Consider the following 16,563-nt stretch of genomic DNA (forward strand, 5'->3'; position numbering starts at 1 on the left):
TTGTTATAAGATGATGTGAATTTAGACTGCACTAGAGAAGATAATCTGTCATTGTTCTGGTTTCTTTTAAAATTTTCTCTGCTACTCTAGTGTCTTGTCTCTGAGGCTTTGAGCTTTGGCGACCTATATTTTTTCTTTCTTATTTATGAATAGGTTATTAAGAAGAAAGTTTGTTCTTTTGACTCCTAGGTTCCAAAAGAGAAAGACGAAATGGTGGAGCAAGAATTTAATCGTCTGCTCGAAGCCACCTCCTATCTCAGTCATCAGCTGGATTTTAATGTTCTCAATAATAAGCCTGTCTCCCTTGGTCAGGCTCTGGAGGTTGTCATACAGTAAGTCTTCGTCGTAAACTTTCCTATTTTGTGGAGGATTTTCCAAAAGATACTTGAAACAATTGTGATGCTCCTAGGGTAAGCATTACCCACTTAATACAGCTCTTTGGTCTCTGCTGCATTCTCATTTGTGTATGCGTTTCTCATTTATTGAAGCAAAATAAACCAAAGATGGTTAAAGGAGCAAACATCTTTTCTTGAAAGCTTCCTGAAACTGATACAGATAACTGACTTAGTATGAATTGGTGTACAAACAGCCCACTTATGCTATTTGAAAGCTAATGGCATTTGTAATACACCTTTTAATAACAGCAGGTAACCTCACTCATGTTTAGCTAGTCAGGTATCCCTTATTTACAGAAACTTGTATTAATTGTCTAATTGCCATAAGAGTATTTACTAAAATATCCCATGACATGCTTTTGTTGCATTACACTAATTAGATTGTGATAATGAGTTTTCTCAGTAATGTGATAATTTTATGCTGGACTGAGTCTCACCTCTCACCTTTTCCAGGTTGCAGGAGAAGCATGTGAAGGACGAGCAGATTGAACACTGGAAAAAAATTGTGAAAACACAGGAGGAATTGAAAGATCTTCTTAACAAGGTCAGATGATGACATTTAGAATAAGAGGATAGCACTGTCTTCCTCAGGAAGTGGCAAAATGTACAAAAGCTTCCATGGAAAAATATGAGGAAGTTGCCATTAAAGCTGTTCTTAAATGTATCTGTTCGTTTAATATCTGCCTAGAAGCACTGTTAGGACAAAGGAGTCTCCATTTTTGAGGAGAAGCACATAAGTGATTAGGCGGAAGATGGTAAAATGCAAATATGGGAAAAGAAAGGGAGAGGACAGACATGATAAAGTGTTGTGTCATAGCTTCCTTGAGAGATGTTGATAATGATTGGGCCTTTTGGGGGGTTATTTTAAAATGTTTACTTTCTTTACTACAAATATGATTTGTAATGTAGAAACAGTGTTTTAGGCCTACTTAAATGTTTTTGGTTGTGGTACTTCTCCATGGAAGTTTCTTAAATTAAAAGTGACTGAGGACAGCTCTCTTATTCTAAGTTAGTTGCAACATATTTTGTAAGAAATCAATACTGTTAGTTTTAAGCCATGTTGTTTTGGAGTTGGTGGTATTTATTGTGGTTTCTTGGAAGGTAGAATTGCATGTAAGTAACTTCTGCCAAAACTAGGAAATCTCTTTGGTATAATGGCATAGTTTGAGATGAATATCCATTTCACACAGTAACTTGCATGAAATCTCCCTTTCTTCATCTTTTTTTTTTTTTCCCCCTTCTTTCTCCCTATTCCTACTCCACCTGAAAAAGATGGTGAATTTAAAAGAGAAGATTAAAGAACTTCATCAACAGTACAAGGAAGCGTCAGAAGTGAAGCCACCTCGGGATATTACAGCAGAGTTCCTTGTAAAAAGCAAACACAGAGATCTGACTGCACTTTGCAAGGTAAAGGATGACATACATACAGCACTTAAGTCAGTGGTTTCTGAGGACTTCAGCAGCCAAATAAAATTAGCGAATATAAATGTTTCCACATCTCTCACTCCAGTCCAGCACTCTCAAGAGAACATGGATGATGCTAACTCTTGGTTGTAATACTGATAAAAGGGCTGCATTAAGTACCTTTAGGTACCCATCTTTCGTGGCTCATGATGGAGAATAATAACATGTTGAAGGCTCAATTTTAGGTAACAGTCTGTGCTGGCTTATGTCAGATAGCATTTAGTGTTTTGAAGGCTAAATTTTAGGTCAGACTTGGTCTTCAGTACTGCTAGGTCTCACAACAATCTGGAAATAAAATCTGTACTTGGAGATATTCTTTCTCTAAGATAAAAAAGGCGGTTTCCTAAATAAAAGACTTCTTTCTATCCAAAGATTATAATTTACGGAGTTCTGTCTTGACAAGCAGAGTTAGTCCCCCCCCCCCCCGTGTGTATCTTGATGTAGAAATATGCCTTAAAAAGGAAACCTTAAAAGCTGTTCTTTCTATGATAGTGAAATACACTTTGCTAACCCAGGTCAGATAAAACCAAGGATTGTTTTCAGCTGCTTGTTCAACAGGAGATATGTACCTTTGTTTGGAAGCTCAGTGTGTTTGTGTATACATAAGTAGTAGCTCTTCTATATTGTCACCAGTGAACATCTTTGTGCTCTTGTCACTATTATTGGACACTCCAGATTATTCTGCCTTGAAGGAAAAGCATTGTTGCCTTTATACCTAGTTCTGTAGTTTTCTAAAATAAGGAAAAAAAAAAAAAAAAACCTCTGAAACCTCTGAAAGAGGTTTGAATTAGATCATGTCTTTGCCTTTTGCATGGCTGCTTCTGTTTCAGAAATCTCTGTTTGATATTAACTATAATCTTCTAAGAGAGAAAAAAGAATTGAAGTAATGTTTTGTGCAATATGAAAAAGCTCTCAGTACCATAGGAACCCTTGAAATACGTGGACCTTCGTGTTCTTCAGATCCAAGTGTTTAAATTCCTGAAATATTAGCGTACTAATCTCTTCTGCAGTGTGGCATAGACTTCTGTATATCTGAACAGCAGAAGGGCAAAATATGCTGGATTAAATGTTAAAAAAATAAAGAACTTGATTTAGCTTCCACTAAAACAATGAATCTTCCACTGATTCCTCTGGAGATTAGGTCTAGTCTTATGCTACATGATGTCTTTAAGTCCTTTTACATGTAAACTGATTTTAATGTTATCTTTTAAACTTATTAGGAGTATGATGAATTGGCAGAAACACAAGGAAAGCTGGAAGAGAAGTTACAAGAACTTGAAGCCAACCCACCAAGGTAAAGGTAGAAACTATAAAAATAAATACTCAGGAAAGTGGAGTTTTTACTACTTTTCACTGAATTTCAAAAATGCTATGGTATGCTTTCTTTTAATTATGCTGACTCAAGGGGTTAGGAAGGTACAAATGTGAAGTTTGAGCTCCCTCTGCTTTAGAAGTCATCTTTAAAACACAGCTTGTTTTACAAGTCACTCAGACAAAAAAGGTGGCTCTTGGCTAGGGTGCATTTCAATAGACACCCTTACTGTAACCAGTGCCTGATCTCGGGAAGCCTTTGAGATTTGAAATTCCTGTCAATAGTGATAACATACCAATCCTGCTTATTTTGGCAGTATATTATTATTTTGTGCTCTGTGTGATTATACTAGATATTTAGTCATTTTCTTTATGCTTGCTACTGAAGCCATTATTTATGTAACTTTTTTATTTCTAAAGTTAAGTTTCTAGCTTCATTTAGAATATTTTACATGAACTCTGCTTTGAAAATGTGAATTTGCTGGGTTTTGGTAGTCAGACTTCATGAGGGAAGTCCAAATGTTTGAAACAGGATCTGCCTGTGTTCTTTTTTAAATTTTTTTATTTCTCCACTAAGGAGGGACTCAAAAAGATTGTGAATACATTTTCAAAAGCAATGCATTTGCAACATCCTACTCTAGCAAACTAAATGTCTTCGTATTATGTTGTTTTTTTTTTTCCTAGTGATGTTTATCTGTCATCAAGAGACAGGCAAATCCTTGACTGGCATTTTGCAAACCTAGAATTTGCTAATGCTACACCTCTATCTACGCTTTCTCTGAAGCACTGGGACCAGGTAGTCAATCGATGTGTTCATTCATTAATACACTGAAAACTTAAGCTGTATTTATTTCGTTCTCATGGAAGCTTCTCTATATTAACCGTTTCTAAACACTTAAGTTGTATCTGCTTTTATGCAGATACTGAGCCCTTACATGATTATTATTTGCTGGTGAAATTCCAGACAGCGTTTTCTTAGTGCCAAACCAATCTCTAATAAAACTGTCTACTGAAAGTTCCTATACTTATTATTTGACTAATAAACAGAAAGGAATTTGACTTTATTTGACTAACTATTTGAAAAAGTTTTTTAAAAAATTTTGCCTTTGTGTAGAGTTGCTGATTATTTTCTATTGAATTATGTGATTTCATTATAAATGTATGCTTTTTATGCATCTTCACTTCAGGATGATGACTTTGAATTCACAGGCAGTCACTTGACTGTGAGGAATGGATATTCCTGTGTGCCTGTAGCCTTGGCAGAAGGGTTGGATATTAAATTAAACACAGCAGTTCGACAGGTTCGCTATACAGCATCAGGTAAACGAAACCACCTCCTCTGGAAAACTGCTCTGAGGGAGTATGATCATAGAAATTAGATTTCACTGCTTCTAGAAGCAGATGTGAAGACCGATCTTGTAAAAACCCTCCCATTATACGCTTTGGGTTAGATAAGCAGCCACTTTTCTTATTGTGATAATTGTGTAAAAAGCTGTTAGAGATTAATAAATCTTTGATGTTCTTTGCTTATTTCTGTGGCTAGTTTGATCCCATCTTTTTCAGTTGTATTTACTGATTCACAAGTTCGCATTAATTCTCCCATTTCTTTATGTCATTGATTGAAGTGTTTGGAGTAAGAGGTCTTGCTACAGGGTCTGGTATTACAAGTATAAAAGAATGTAATATGAACTCAAACAAATAGAAGGAATGCATCTTTTTGTTGTTCTTCAAAACATTGGGTTTGGGAAACTGTCAATTGGGAGAGCAACTCAATGAGAGGCTCGCTCTCTACTTGCTCTTTATTTCGCCTAGATGAACCTTTAGACTTATTCCAGGATGGCCATTTTCACATGCTGTGTAAATTGCACTTTCTGGAATTGAGCTACATGGCCAGTAACATTCACTTGACAATTTAAGTAATTGTTAGTGTAAAGCTGTCTCCATAAACATAATGTTTTCTGATATGGATATATTTTTATGGTAGTTTCTTTCATTTTTAAGCCAATGCTTTTGCCTCCTGGCCTATTAAGTGATTGTTTTTCTCTCCCCTTTCCAGGCTGTGAAGTGATAGCTGTAAATACCCGTTCTACTAGCCAGACTTTCATTTACAAATGTGATGCTGTGCTGTGTACTCTTCCCTTGGGGGTACTGAAACAGCAGCCTCCTGCAGTACAGTTTGTGCCGCCTCTTCCTGAGTGGAAAACTTCTGCAGTGCAGCGTATGGGATTTGGCAACCTTAACAAGGTGACTCAGTCATTGAGGGAACCGCAGCACACCAGGGGTTGCAATAGGTAGAATCTGAAATGCGTATGGAATATGTATGGTGGACGAGAGGAAGAACGTTTTTTCCACTGCTGTTTTGCTAGATTTTGTGCTGAAAGTTATCTGAAGAACTGTAAGGACCTCTTCTCTGTTTCCTACACAGTTTTTAAATAGTTAAAGTTCAGAAGCAGGTTGACTCAATACGTCTGCTGTAGCTTGCTAACCAGCAAATTTGGAAACTATGAGAGCATACTAACCTGTGGAAGGCAGCATAGGTATCCATCTTTATGTATTGCTTATACGCAGTATATATTCACCAGATTTTTATTTCTTGACCTTTCCAGTAGTAAACATCAATGAGTGTAATTCTTTATTTTAATTTTTCTGTGCCCTATTCCTAAGCTCTTGATTCTTTCTGTTTCTAGGTTGTGTTGTGTTTTGATCGTGTCTTCTGGGATCCGAGCGTCAATTTGTTTGGTCATGTTGGTAGCACTACTGCAAGCAGAGGAGAACTCTTCCTGTTTTGGAACCTGTACAAAGGTATCTGTGGTGCATGTCTACTTTTGCCAGTGTCTTATTTGTGCAGTTTTGGATCTAGAAAAGAGCACTTTTTATGATGCAGTTAGTGTTCTCATGTGGATGTAATAAGTAGATGCTATTTGTAGGAAGGCAAATGGAAGCAGAGAACACTACTGACTTGTAAACAGTTCTGTATTAAATTAGGGCAGGAGATGGACAAGTATGGGTTTACTACTGCTGAATTCCAGGCTATGTCTGTTAAATTGCATTCCTACGTATCTACTGTAACACTTGCATTTTTATAGGCCACTTTATTGTCTTGCACCTTGGTGAAGTTGTCTTGTGACTTACTCAGTGTTATCTTGGTTGCTTCTATTAAGCAGCTAGGTAATTGCCACTGGTATTCTGAAAAACTTTTGATTTTTTTCTTTTTATTGTGCTTTATTAAGAAAAAAACCCAAAAGCCTAATCTAACATGTTTATATAGTATTTCAGAAATACAGCAAATAATGTGGGTTCTGTTTGCCAAAGAGCAGTGTCGTTTTAATAAGTATCTCCTTTGTCAGGAGGATGAATTTAGTTCTCTAAGAAAAGGGTGATAGGGTGATTTGTCTCTGCGAGATTTCTGAATTAAAAGCCATTTTTTAATAAAAATTAGAAGTCATGAGTGTCTGAGTTCCTCTCTGTCCTCGTGGAACATTGAGTTCTTCCCCTCTTTCACTAGGCTTCTCATACAAATGGGACTGACATCCAATTTAGTCTTTGTTTTGAAAACCTCAGCTTCCTGGATGTTTTTTCAAGTTGAACTGACAGTTTGAAGCCAGACCTCTTTCATGGGGCTGTCTGTCTAATCTGGGATGATTTGATAACTGTAGGTGAGCGCCTTTCATCTGCAACCTCAAACCATTTTCGGTACAGGTGACATTGCTGCAAACTTAAGTGTCTAGGAACTAACCAAGATAAATTACATTTATTTCTTAGATGTAAGGGGTGCTATTGACTTGAGCGTTCTCTTGTGTGGCTGAGTTGCAGAACTCAGTGCCTGTAGGTTATCCTGCTTCGATTTCTCAGGGGGCTGCAGCACAGCCTTTACAGAGTATTGAATACTCAGATTTCAGTGGAGCAGATTAGAGGCTTTGTGATAGCTCTGTTCCTCTTGCGAAACATTACTATTCCAGCTTGATGAGCTGCAGACCATCCAGATGGTTAAGATGCAGTGTGCCCTGGAGGAAAGGCAAGCTGTCGTGTCTCCTATTTGTTGAATGGATGACCTTGATTCCTGTTTTGAGCAGCAAAGCGGCTATGACCATAGACGGGTCTCAGACTGACAGATGATTTTACAACTCCTCTTTAGAAATGGCTTAAGTAGGCAAAAGGTATGGCTCTGCCTGTTTCAACAGCTGGACTTTGCCATTAGTAGTTTTGTTTTATCTGCAGCTGGTGTCTGCCACAAAAGTTTGTCGGAAGATATTTCCAGTAAGCGTGCTGGTTTTCTTCATTGCCATTTATCATGCTAAAAGCAAAGGTGTATATACAGTGAGCACTATTAAGTGAGTTGTTATTCTTGCAGATCACTGATTAAAGTACCAGTGTGTTTTCTCCACTCTGTCATGGGCAGGCCAGGTGTTTCTTTTAACTGGAGAAATTTGCTGCGCAAGTAAGGTGCCTTTCTAGGGTATTTAATTCTTAAAATGTTTGATACTAACTAAATGGAGAAATGCAAGTAATGAGCCTCGGATAACAAGGCTGTTCATGCATCTCCTTTTGTGGATTTAAGATGGCTCTATTACATACTTATAAAGTAGTGTTGAGGTTTTGGTTTAGATGGAAAGACCATCATATCACATACAAAGTTTTTTCTGCTAGGTGCAAAACCTTCCTTCTCATGAAAATAGGCAGAGCACATAGAAATAAAATAGAAATGCAGTAAAATCCTATGGTAAAGCACACGTCAGATAGCTGAAATAGAAAAAATCAATTATAATTTCTCATGGATAGTTAGGTGGCAGTTAATGTGATTACACTGTGAAATATTAAAGTAGACCAACTGTACTTGTGAAGCTGTTATGTATTTATGTCATGTATTTCTATAGCAGTAGTGTTTTGGGCAGAGGCTGTTTAAACTGACCAGATTGGAAAACAATTATTAATCCAGAAACAAAAAAAAACCTAGAATTATTACAGCACATGCTGTATTAGCTCTGCGGAAGTTCTTTAAAGATCTTGTGTTGGCAGAGACCAACTGGTCCCTGAGAAGTGTTTAAAGACCAGTGGGTGAATGGAGATGAAAAGACTGCATGTGTTTGTACTGCTGTTGGGTGACCTGTCGTAGCTCAGACAGGAATCCTGCAGTGGTTTAAGTCTAGTTCAGGTAATGACTGCTGAGAAGACCTGTAGCCTCAGGAACGCTATGCGTGTCCTGCATCAGCTGGCCTGTGCTGTTGGTGTCTCTTGCTCCGCCATGCTGCTGGATCATTGTTGTAGCCATGTAGACACGCTTCAAGACGGAGAGGCTCCATCAGTACAGGGCAGAGGAACTCCTGACAGTAACACTCAGTGTTTTGTGGAAGTGCAGTGACGTTTCAGTCTCTGTTTTCTTGCCTGGCTCTTCTGTTTTTCCTAGAGATGTGTGATGAAAAAGATGAGGCCTTTTTCATAGTTTTGTGGTTACTCACTGATCTCTGGCTAAACCACGTTCTCTGCTTGCTGTTTGGTGTCAAGGCTCAGTAAACATTGCTCCCTCAAGGAGAGAGTTCTTTGTGAAGCAGTGACACATGCTCATCATGCAAGAAGCTTTTCTGAGCAGCACTTTGGTATTTGCATAGCAAAATAGTCACTGGTCTGCTATGGCCTTCTGGCTTTCTGTTACAATTCTGAATTAATCCAGGTGACTGAACAGCAACGTTTTCAGGTCTGGAAAAATGTTTACAAAACAGGGTCTCATGCCTGGAAAGGCAAGATTTCCATAAAAATATGTTGGGGTTGTCTGAATACAAGTTTCCATGAACAAATTCACTGGAAGCTGCATTTTGAATGTGTAGTTGTTCCATCAAGGAAAAAAATATGTTGACCAAGTAATTGCTGATAAGTTTGGGATCTCATTGTGTCAAGGATGGCAAACTAGGAAGAACTTTGCAGCTGAAATGACAAGAGAACCACCTCCCAATGCCTGTGGATGATAGGAAACCTTTTTTTTTTTTTTTCTTTCCTGCAATTGTTTGAAAGACTAAGCTTGATCTTTCAGAAAATGGAGTTTAACTAGACGAGCAATCCTATATCTTTTTTCACTAATAAACTGCTTCTAGTTCCAGAGGTCCTGCATATTGAAGTGTCTTAATTGTATCTTGAGTAGTGTAATTATCTTTGTAGTGGTAACAGCATTACTAGTCTAACTTCAGAATTTCAAAGACTTTTGGTTTTAACCAGAATATATTACTGGATCTTCCAGCCCGTATTTCACAACTGAACTTCAGCCAGTTTTCTTTAAAGAGCAGTAACTTGATGGGAATGTATACCAGGAGATCTCTGTATATACCAGGATACAAGGAGTTCACTATTCATTTTGGAAAACTCTACAAAAGTTAAAGCCAAATTTTTAACAAGGACTTTGTTTCCAATTTCAACATGCTTGACGTCTGTTTCTAGCTGTAGTATTTCCTTTGCTAAATTTAGGAGTTCATAACTTTTTCCAGGAGGAGAAAGATCAGCTGAGAGTTTTCATTAAGTAACCGTGCTTGGGTCTGAGTCACTTCTTGTAAATGCATGTTTCTTGCCATTGGGTTATTTTGGTAGCTCTTAAGTAAGTATTGAAGATTTTCCTTGAATTTGTGACTACCAAAAATGTATGCTTAGTCTTACCATAGGTGGTCAGAGGTAAAATGACCTCATCTATTTGTATATCCTATGATCGCATTAACACTCTTCACCACAGCATTACATGGGCAGCTGAGTTATTTGATATTTGTCCATTTGACTTCTGAATTCTTCTCAGAATCTCTGCTTTTCTGGATACTGTTCATAGTTTCCACTCCATTGAGATTATTTAATGTGAATGTGCATTGGTAATGAAGAAATCTAGGTACTTTGTATGAGTGAAGTACTTATACAGGTAACTGCTATGCTGGTGTTAATTGTACCTAAGTTAGATGGTTTAGAAGGTATTGAGTTCCCTTAGGTGTAGCACAGATGACTGCTAAATCCCAGTGGAAACTCCTATGTCAAACAAATGATGCCTTCACTAAAGAAAACCTTTCCTCTCTTCTCCATGCTCTGCTTCTTAATGTGTGTATTTAATTTCTAATACATCAGTTCTCTTGATAATTCTAAATATGTAGTACATGTTAATTCATCTTCCTTTTGGTAATTTGACTTGATGGTGGAAGATTTAGGACTACTTTTGTTGGGTTTGTTTAGTTTTTAACCTCATGACTTAGCTGCAAAGTCCAACTTCTCTGATGAAAATGTTCGATTTCAGTAATTCAGTTGTTTTTCTCTTCTTCCCCACCATCCCCCAGCACCAATTTTGTTGGCCTTGGTAGCAGGAGAAGCAGCAGGGATCATGGAAAATATCAGTGACGATGTCATTGTTGGACGGTGCCTTGCCATCCTCAAAGGCATATTTGGCAGCAGCGCTGTGCCACAGGTTAGTACAGACAGCGTCTTTGGGTAACTTCTCTGCATTTCAGAAGGTACTACAATTCTCAGCAGCTTGCCTGCAGTGTTGAGCTGTTTGGTATGTCTACCACTTTTGGTTTTTCGGGGTATTTTTGGGAGGCGGCATTGTTTGTGGGTTTTGGTGGTTTTTAGGATTGGGTGGGTTTTTTTTGTTTGGGTGTTTTTTGGGTGTTTTTGTTTGTGGGTTGAGGTGGTGGTGGTTTTGGTTTGGGGTTTTTTGTTTGTATGGGTTTTTTTTGGGTTGGTTGGTTGGTTTTGGTTTGGTTTTTGGTTTTGTTTTGTTGGGGGGGGGGGGAAGAGGGTGGTTTTGAGAAGATTGTTTTCGACTGAGTAGGACTCTAGCTTTTCCAGAGTGTCAAATACTTCAGTTAAGTTTCTACGCTATACATTTCTGGGGTTACAGCAGAGCTATCGGCTATCCATGGCTAGTGACAGCGCTGCTTAAGTACTCCCTGCCATATTCTGCACCTTCTCTAAAGTGCAATAAAGCTCTTGACCAGTAAACTCCACAAAGAAACTGGGGGAGGAAGGGAGTAAAGGCAATCTTTCACCTGGATCAGTTCCCTGTGCAGCTAGCCAATGGTTATTTAGGCACAAGGAATGGTTAGTGAAAGGGTAAGATAAGATCCTTAAATGTTACTCAAAAAAAGAAGCTTGTGTACTTAGGACATCAGTTTGAAAAGTTCAACCTACAGTGTGTGTGACTTATTTGAATATTTGGTCTGTTCTCCTAACAGGCAGTGTGGAAGCAGTTGTTACAAATGGCATTGGTTGTAAATAAATAGCTCTCTACTGGGATTTCTATATAGTAAAGTAATAGAAAAAATACATATTAACTTTAATATACCTGTCTTCTCTGGGCGTTTGGCCAGGTGTAAATTGGACTGTTTACTTGCTTGGTATTTCACGTGAGGAATAGATTCACTTTGTTGTCTTTATTGTAGAATAGTTGTAAAGCTCTCTTTGACTATGACTTAATCATCCCCAGTATTTTACTGCCTTCTATATGATGGACAAATCCTCACAGCTGACTGTATGCATGGATTTTTAGTTAATGAGCGGAACTCATATTTTGGAAATGCTCTCTCAGTTGAATTTTGTCTTGGGCTGGAGAACGCAAGCGAAGGAAACCCCAGGCTTGCCTTTCTGATAAATCCACAGCTCCTTCTCTAAACTTTCAGAAGACAATTTTGCTTCCTAATGAGGTATCTCTCTGAGAGGAGCTTTGAGACTCTTCTGTCTACAGGTGCTGTAGAAATCATGTAGTGTGTAGAAATCTGTCCAGAGTGAACCAAGAGCAAAATGTTTTATTGCGACTGCTCTCTAGTAGGGTTTTCAAGTGGAAAAAAACCCCACACACTAGCAAATTGCAGAATCTTGAGAAATACGGATTCTACTGTAGATAAAAATCAAATGTAGAGAGCTTATTTGAACTTTTAAAATATTTCAGTGCATTAACTGATAATCTCCTGTTTTGGAATCTTCTGTCATTCAAAGGAAAAAGCAGTTCTCGGTTGTGATAAGGGAGATCTCTAAGTGAGTCCCTATTTTAACATGTTCACAGTTCCAGTGCTTATGTACTAAAGCACTTGGTAGCGTAGAGGTTTGCTGGAGGCTGTCTTCTGAACAGTCATTCTTCAGTCTGGATAAACTCCACTCTTATCTGTCGTATTGGATAAACACCTGTATATGAGGTGGAGCTTGCTGTGTGAGTGCGTTCCTTGTATCTGTCCAAAACGGGGAGGTGCAAAAGTTAAACAAAAGCAACACTTCATTGGAACGTGAGCTGTCCCCCTCATTCCTGTGCTGCTGCTTGTTACTGTCATCTTGTCTCTTTCTGGTTTGGTTTTCATTTCCTGAAGATGGATGTAATCACTTTTTCCCTTTGCTGTTCTTCAACACATGGAAACTTTTTCAACCTTGCTGTGCAGCTAACCTCTGCAAGCTTCTTATCCTCTGTAGAGTAGGATTCCAGTTTTGTACCAGTTCTGTTGTGGTATGTTTTATCCTCTAACCATCCTTCTCCCTCTTCACAGGGAATCCTAATTACAGCATTTGTCAGAATGAAAATAAAAGTTGACTTATACCCATACGTGGGTGTGTGGGCACATAAACACCACAGTTGCTGTTTGGACTGGTGCAGTCTCAGTGCTGGGGAACCAGTACTTTTGTATTCTCTGCACTGGTATCTGGGTTAGCCATACCTTCAAAATTATCTGGCTCTATTCCCAGACTGCAGTGCTTCATGTGATTACTGGGAAGAATTTAGAGACCTATGAAATGCCTGAAAGTTTTCTTTGTTAGATGTACATGCGATAACATTCAGTGCCATCACAGTGGTATCCATCCAACAAGGAGGGAAATGTGAAGTTACTTTTTTCTCAAGAAGCAGTCAATATATGGGGACTGGGTCATCACTCAGTTTCTTACCTTTTGGATAAAAAAGTGCTGAAAATTGTGGTGAGAAATTTTGTCAATTAAGTCATCAGACCATATTGGGAAATGTCGTCTCCAACCTCCAGTGACGTCTTGCACCTTGGAACATGGCCCCAGTCCTCTGTGGCCTTTCCACGGACTCAGCAGAAGGCATCAAATATAGTCCAGCCGAGGCCAGCCTCAGAGACATCATATCAGATCTGTTGGTGTTGGGGTCCAGGAGACTTCCCTTGCCATGATGTGGTATGGTGCCTGCTGGACTGGTTGCTGGATAACACCCTTGCTAGGTAGAGCTTCTTTTTCTTCCTTTGTGGGCAGGTCTGTTCAACTAGAAGCAATTCTGTGAAATATCTTAGTGCCCAAGTAGAGAAGATGGCATTCCTGTCTTGATACTTGCATTTTTACAGGGTACGATTCCTTTTAAAACTCAGTTGGACAGAGTGCCAGGTAGTTTGAGATTCACACCCATCACTTTTCAACGTCGTGTCTGCAAGGTTATGAAGATGTCCTATTTTCTCTTGACTGCTGTTACGCCTTAGTGATAGTGGTTTGAGTCCTGGTGATGCTTTCACTGTTGCATCTTTCAGTGGAATATTTTTAATCAGGACCATTACTTTGGCAAACCAGATGGACTGGAGAAATATAGGTGTTCGTGCAGGGGCCCTTCGTGCAGTCGTTTTCCCAGATGAGTTACAGATCATATATAGGCCTATACCATAGTCAAATCAGAAGAGATAGTCAGATAAGCTGTGGCTGGAAGAAAGTAAAAAAGTAGGAAGTGTGCATTGTCATGATGTTGATAACGGGGGAAGAAACAGAGCAACCAGTACATAGTGTGCATGGACAGCTGATTACAAAGTCTGAATTCCAACGCAGAAGCTATGTGCAGTAGGTTCTGGTAATGTATTGGAAAGAATTAAGGTATTGCCAACAAAGACAAGTTATTTCTTTGTATTTATGTATTATCATGGAATATAAAATTGGAGTTCCACCATTAACGTTAGCCTAAGGACTTTGTGTCTTCTATTCTTGGCAGTTTGCATCTTTTGTATTTTGCACTAGCTATAGAACTTGCACTGTGTCAACAACTGAAGTTTTTGTCTTGTCTTAGCCTAAAGAGACTGTGGTGTCCCGCTGGCGTGCTGACCCGTGGGCCCGGGGATCGTATTCCTATGTAGCGGCTGGATCTTCTGGAAATGACTATGATTTGATGGCTCAGCCAATTACTCCAGGGCCAGCCATTCCAGGTGCTCCTCAGGTGAGACGTGTCTTAATTCTTTTTAGAAAAACCTCAAAACAGGATGATTTCTCTAAGCAATTTGCATACATATTTAAACACAAGTTTAGATAACTTGCATCTTCTGGTGAATTATTAGAACCTGTAAAATAATTCAGTTTTCCATCGATGAATTCTGCCTTCCTAAGTTTGGTGTCACTTATTTACTAGAAAAAGAGAGTTTTTATTCAGAAAGGCAATTTAGCAATGTCTGAACAGTGTACATTTATTGTATTTCGTACTTCATGTTTATGTTGTCCGTCACCACATTTAAGTGAGTTGTAGTGATTTGAAAGAGGATGAAGACCAGAGTGAGAGGAACAGGAGTCAAAGTGTCTCTCCCAAATTGGGAGCGAACACAATGAAGGCATAATTCATCTCCAGTTCACTTTCAGAGGATGAAAGTTTTGAAAGCAATATCCATTCTGAAAGGAGTAGCAGTGAAGGATGTATGGCTTTGGCTTTATTTATGTTCTTCTTCTAGTGTTACAAGTCATTAATAAACTTAGCTATGGATAAAATGATTCTCTGCAGAGTATAATATATGAAAGTCTGTTTTTCTCCTATGATACCGTCAATAGTTGTTTTAGGTCTCAGTTTAAAGAGAAACTGCTAATTTAAGTGTGAATTGCTGAAGTTTTTGTTTGTTCGCTGTGCTGGAGTTCATGTCCCAGGATGAGAAACCATCATTCTTCTTAAACATGTTTAACAGTTTGTCTGTAGAGTTGTAGATGCAGCATTCAAATGGTTTTTTGGTATACAGCAGAGGATATTAATATGTCCTGCTTACCTGGTTCTGAAAGTATTGTTTTTCAAGTAGACCCTTATTGTCTTTGTATCAAAGCAAAGATATGGGCAAATAATTGGAAAATATTTCTTCATACTACAGTAGTTACAAAGATGAAACCCTTCTGTGAACTGAAAGATGTATATTAAAGTTTTCTTGGTAATTTGTAGGACAGATTAAAATATTTGTAATAAAGACTATTTTATATGCACCGCCTTCGTGTTAGTGGAGACTGTATTGTGATTAGAGGACTTCTAACATTCTTGTTAAAGTATGTTTGCTGCAGAATCTGAAAGAACGTGAACAAGCTTTAACAGTGTTCTCTGTTTCCCCCAGCCTATTCCTCGCCTGTTTTTTGCAGGAGAACATACAATTCGCAACTACCCTGCAACTGTTCATGGTGCTTTACTGAGTGGACTGAGAGAAGCCGGTCGCATTGCAGATCAGTTCCTTGGGGCCATGTATACTTTGCCCCGCCAGCCTACACCTGGGGTCCCCCCACAACAAGCTGCCAGCATGTAAGAAAAGTAGAAGGTATCGAAAGAGGAGTGACAAGACCTCAGCGCTGCTGTTGCGGACTCTTTCGGATGAAGATATTCACGTAGTCTGTAACAGTATCTGCTGAAAGGACTTAGCCATGAGTTATTGTATAAGACTTCCATTAGAATGGCTTTACAAAAACTCCCCTAACCTTTGACTTGGCATCATTTACAAAATCTCTTACAGCTACTTGAAGTGTCAGAGTACACAGAATCCTTTACTACCAAGCTGGTCGGGGACTTTTTTGACTGCAGATACTTTTTGAAAGCCAAGCTTATAATTGGAGGTTTTTTAGTTTTTTTTCTACCTATACGTGTATTTACAATTTGGTAATTGCAGAAGGCCCTCTAGAAGCTGGTTGCTACGAATAGTAGCTTAGTGTAGAATTTATGTAAGCTTCTTTGTCTTTTGTGGGGTTTTTTTATTGTTTTATTTTGAAGAATAATATTTTTTGACCAATTCTATTCTTATCTGGCATTTGAGAGTTTGGTGCAACTGTTTCCCTACCAGTAACAGCAAATCACACCCCTCCAAAAACGGTCCATTGGCTGCTACACCATATGCGTCCTGTTTTAGAAAGAAAGCTGATATTACTAAGTGTGCTAAACATACTGTTTTACTAAATACTTTCAACAAAATAATCATCAGAATTGGATATTTCTAAGTTAAAAACTCAAAAAATTACTTGTATTTGTTTCTATAGGAACGGAGTTGCCTAGGCAGTAAGTTAGCTGAAGGACCTAATCTCTTGACTTCTGCGTGCTGCAGGGAGGCACTCTGTGTACTTGCTGATTTCATTTCATCTCTGGTGAGATGAAGTCGCAGCTGCCGTTGTGCTTCTGAAAATCACTTTGGTTTGACTGCTTTTCCAAATATTTTTGTTCTTATTAATTCAGTGC

The 16,563-nt window shown here is 38.5% G+C and overlaps 1 protein-coding gene across 1 annotated transcript in view; it reads left to right on the plus strand.

Annotated features, from left to right (window-relative positions):
* Positions 1-16,332, plus strand: part of KDM1A (lysine demethylase 1A) — a gene marked incomplete at its 5' end in the record, with an annotated part of 41,172 nt that extends 24,840 nt beyond the window's left edge. The window contains 11 exons of the mRNA XM_082494065.1: positions 190-332; positions 849-939; positions 1,668-1,802; positions 3,080-3,153; positions 3,855-3,966; positions 4,358-4,490; positions 5,227-5,414; positions 5,858-5,972; positions 10,466-10,593; positions 14,173-14,319; positions 15,461-16,332. Of these exons, the coding sequence (XP_082350191.1) occupies positions 190-332; positions 849-939; positions 1,668-1,802; positions 3,080-3,153; positions 3,855-3,966; positions 4,358-4,490; positions 5,227-5,414; positions 5,858-5,972; positions 10,466-10,593; positions 14,173-14,319; positions 15,461-15,646 (1,452 nt within the window). The 3' untranslated portion in view covers positions 15,647-16,332. The remainder of the gene's footprint in view (positions 1-189; positions 333-848; positions 940-1,667; positions 1,803-3,079; positions 3,154-3,854; positions 3,967-4,357; positions 4,491-5,226; positions 5,415-5,857; positions 5,973-10,465; positions 10,594-14,172; positions 14,320-15,460) is intronic.
* Between the last annotated feature and the right edge of the window lie 231 nt (positions 16,333-16,563).

Source organism: Vanellus vanellus (assembly GCF_965231255.1).
Source record: "Vanellus vanellus genome assembly, chromosome: 22".
Classification (NCBI taxonomy): domain Eukaryota; kingdom Metazoa; phylum Chordata; class Aves; order Charadriiformes; family Charadriidae; genus Vanellus; species Vanellus vanellus.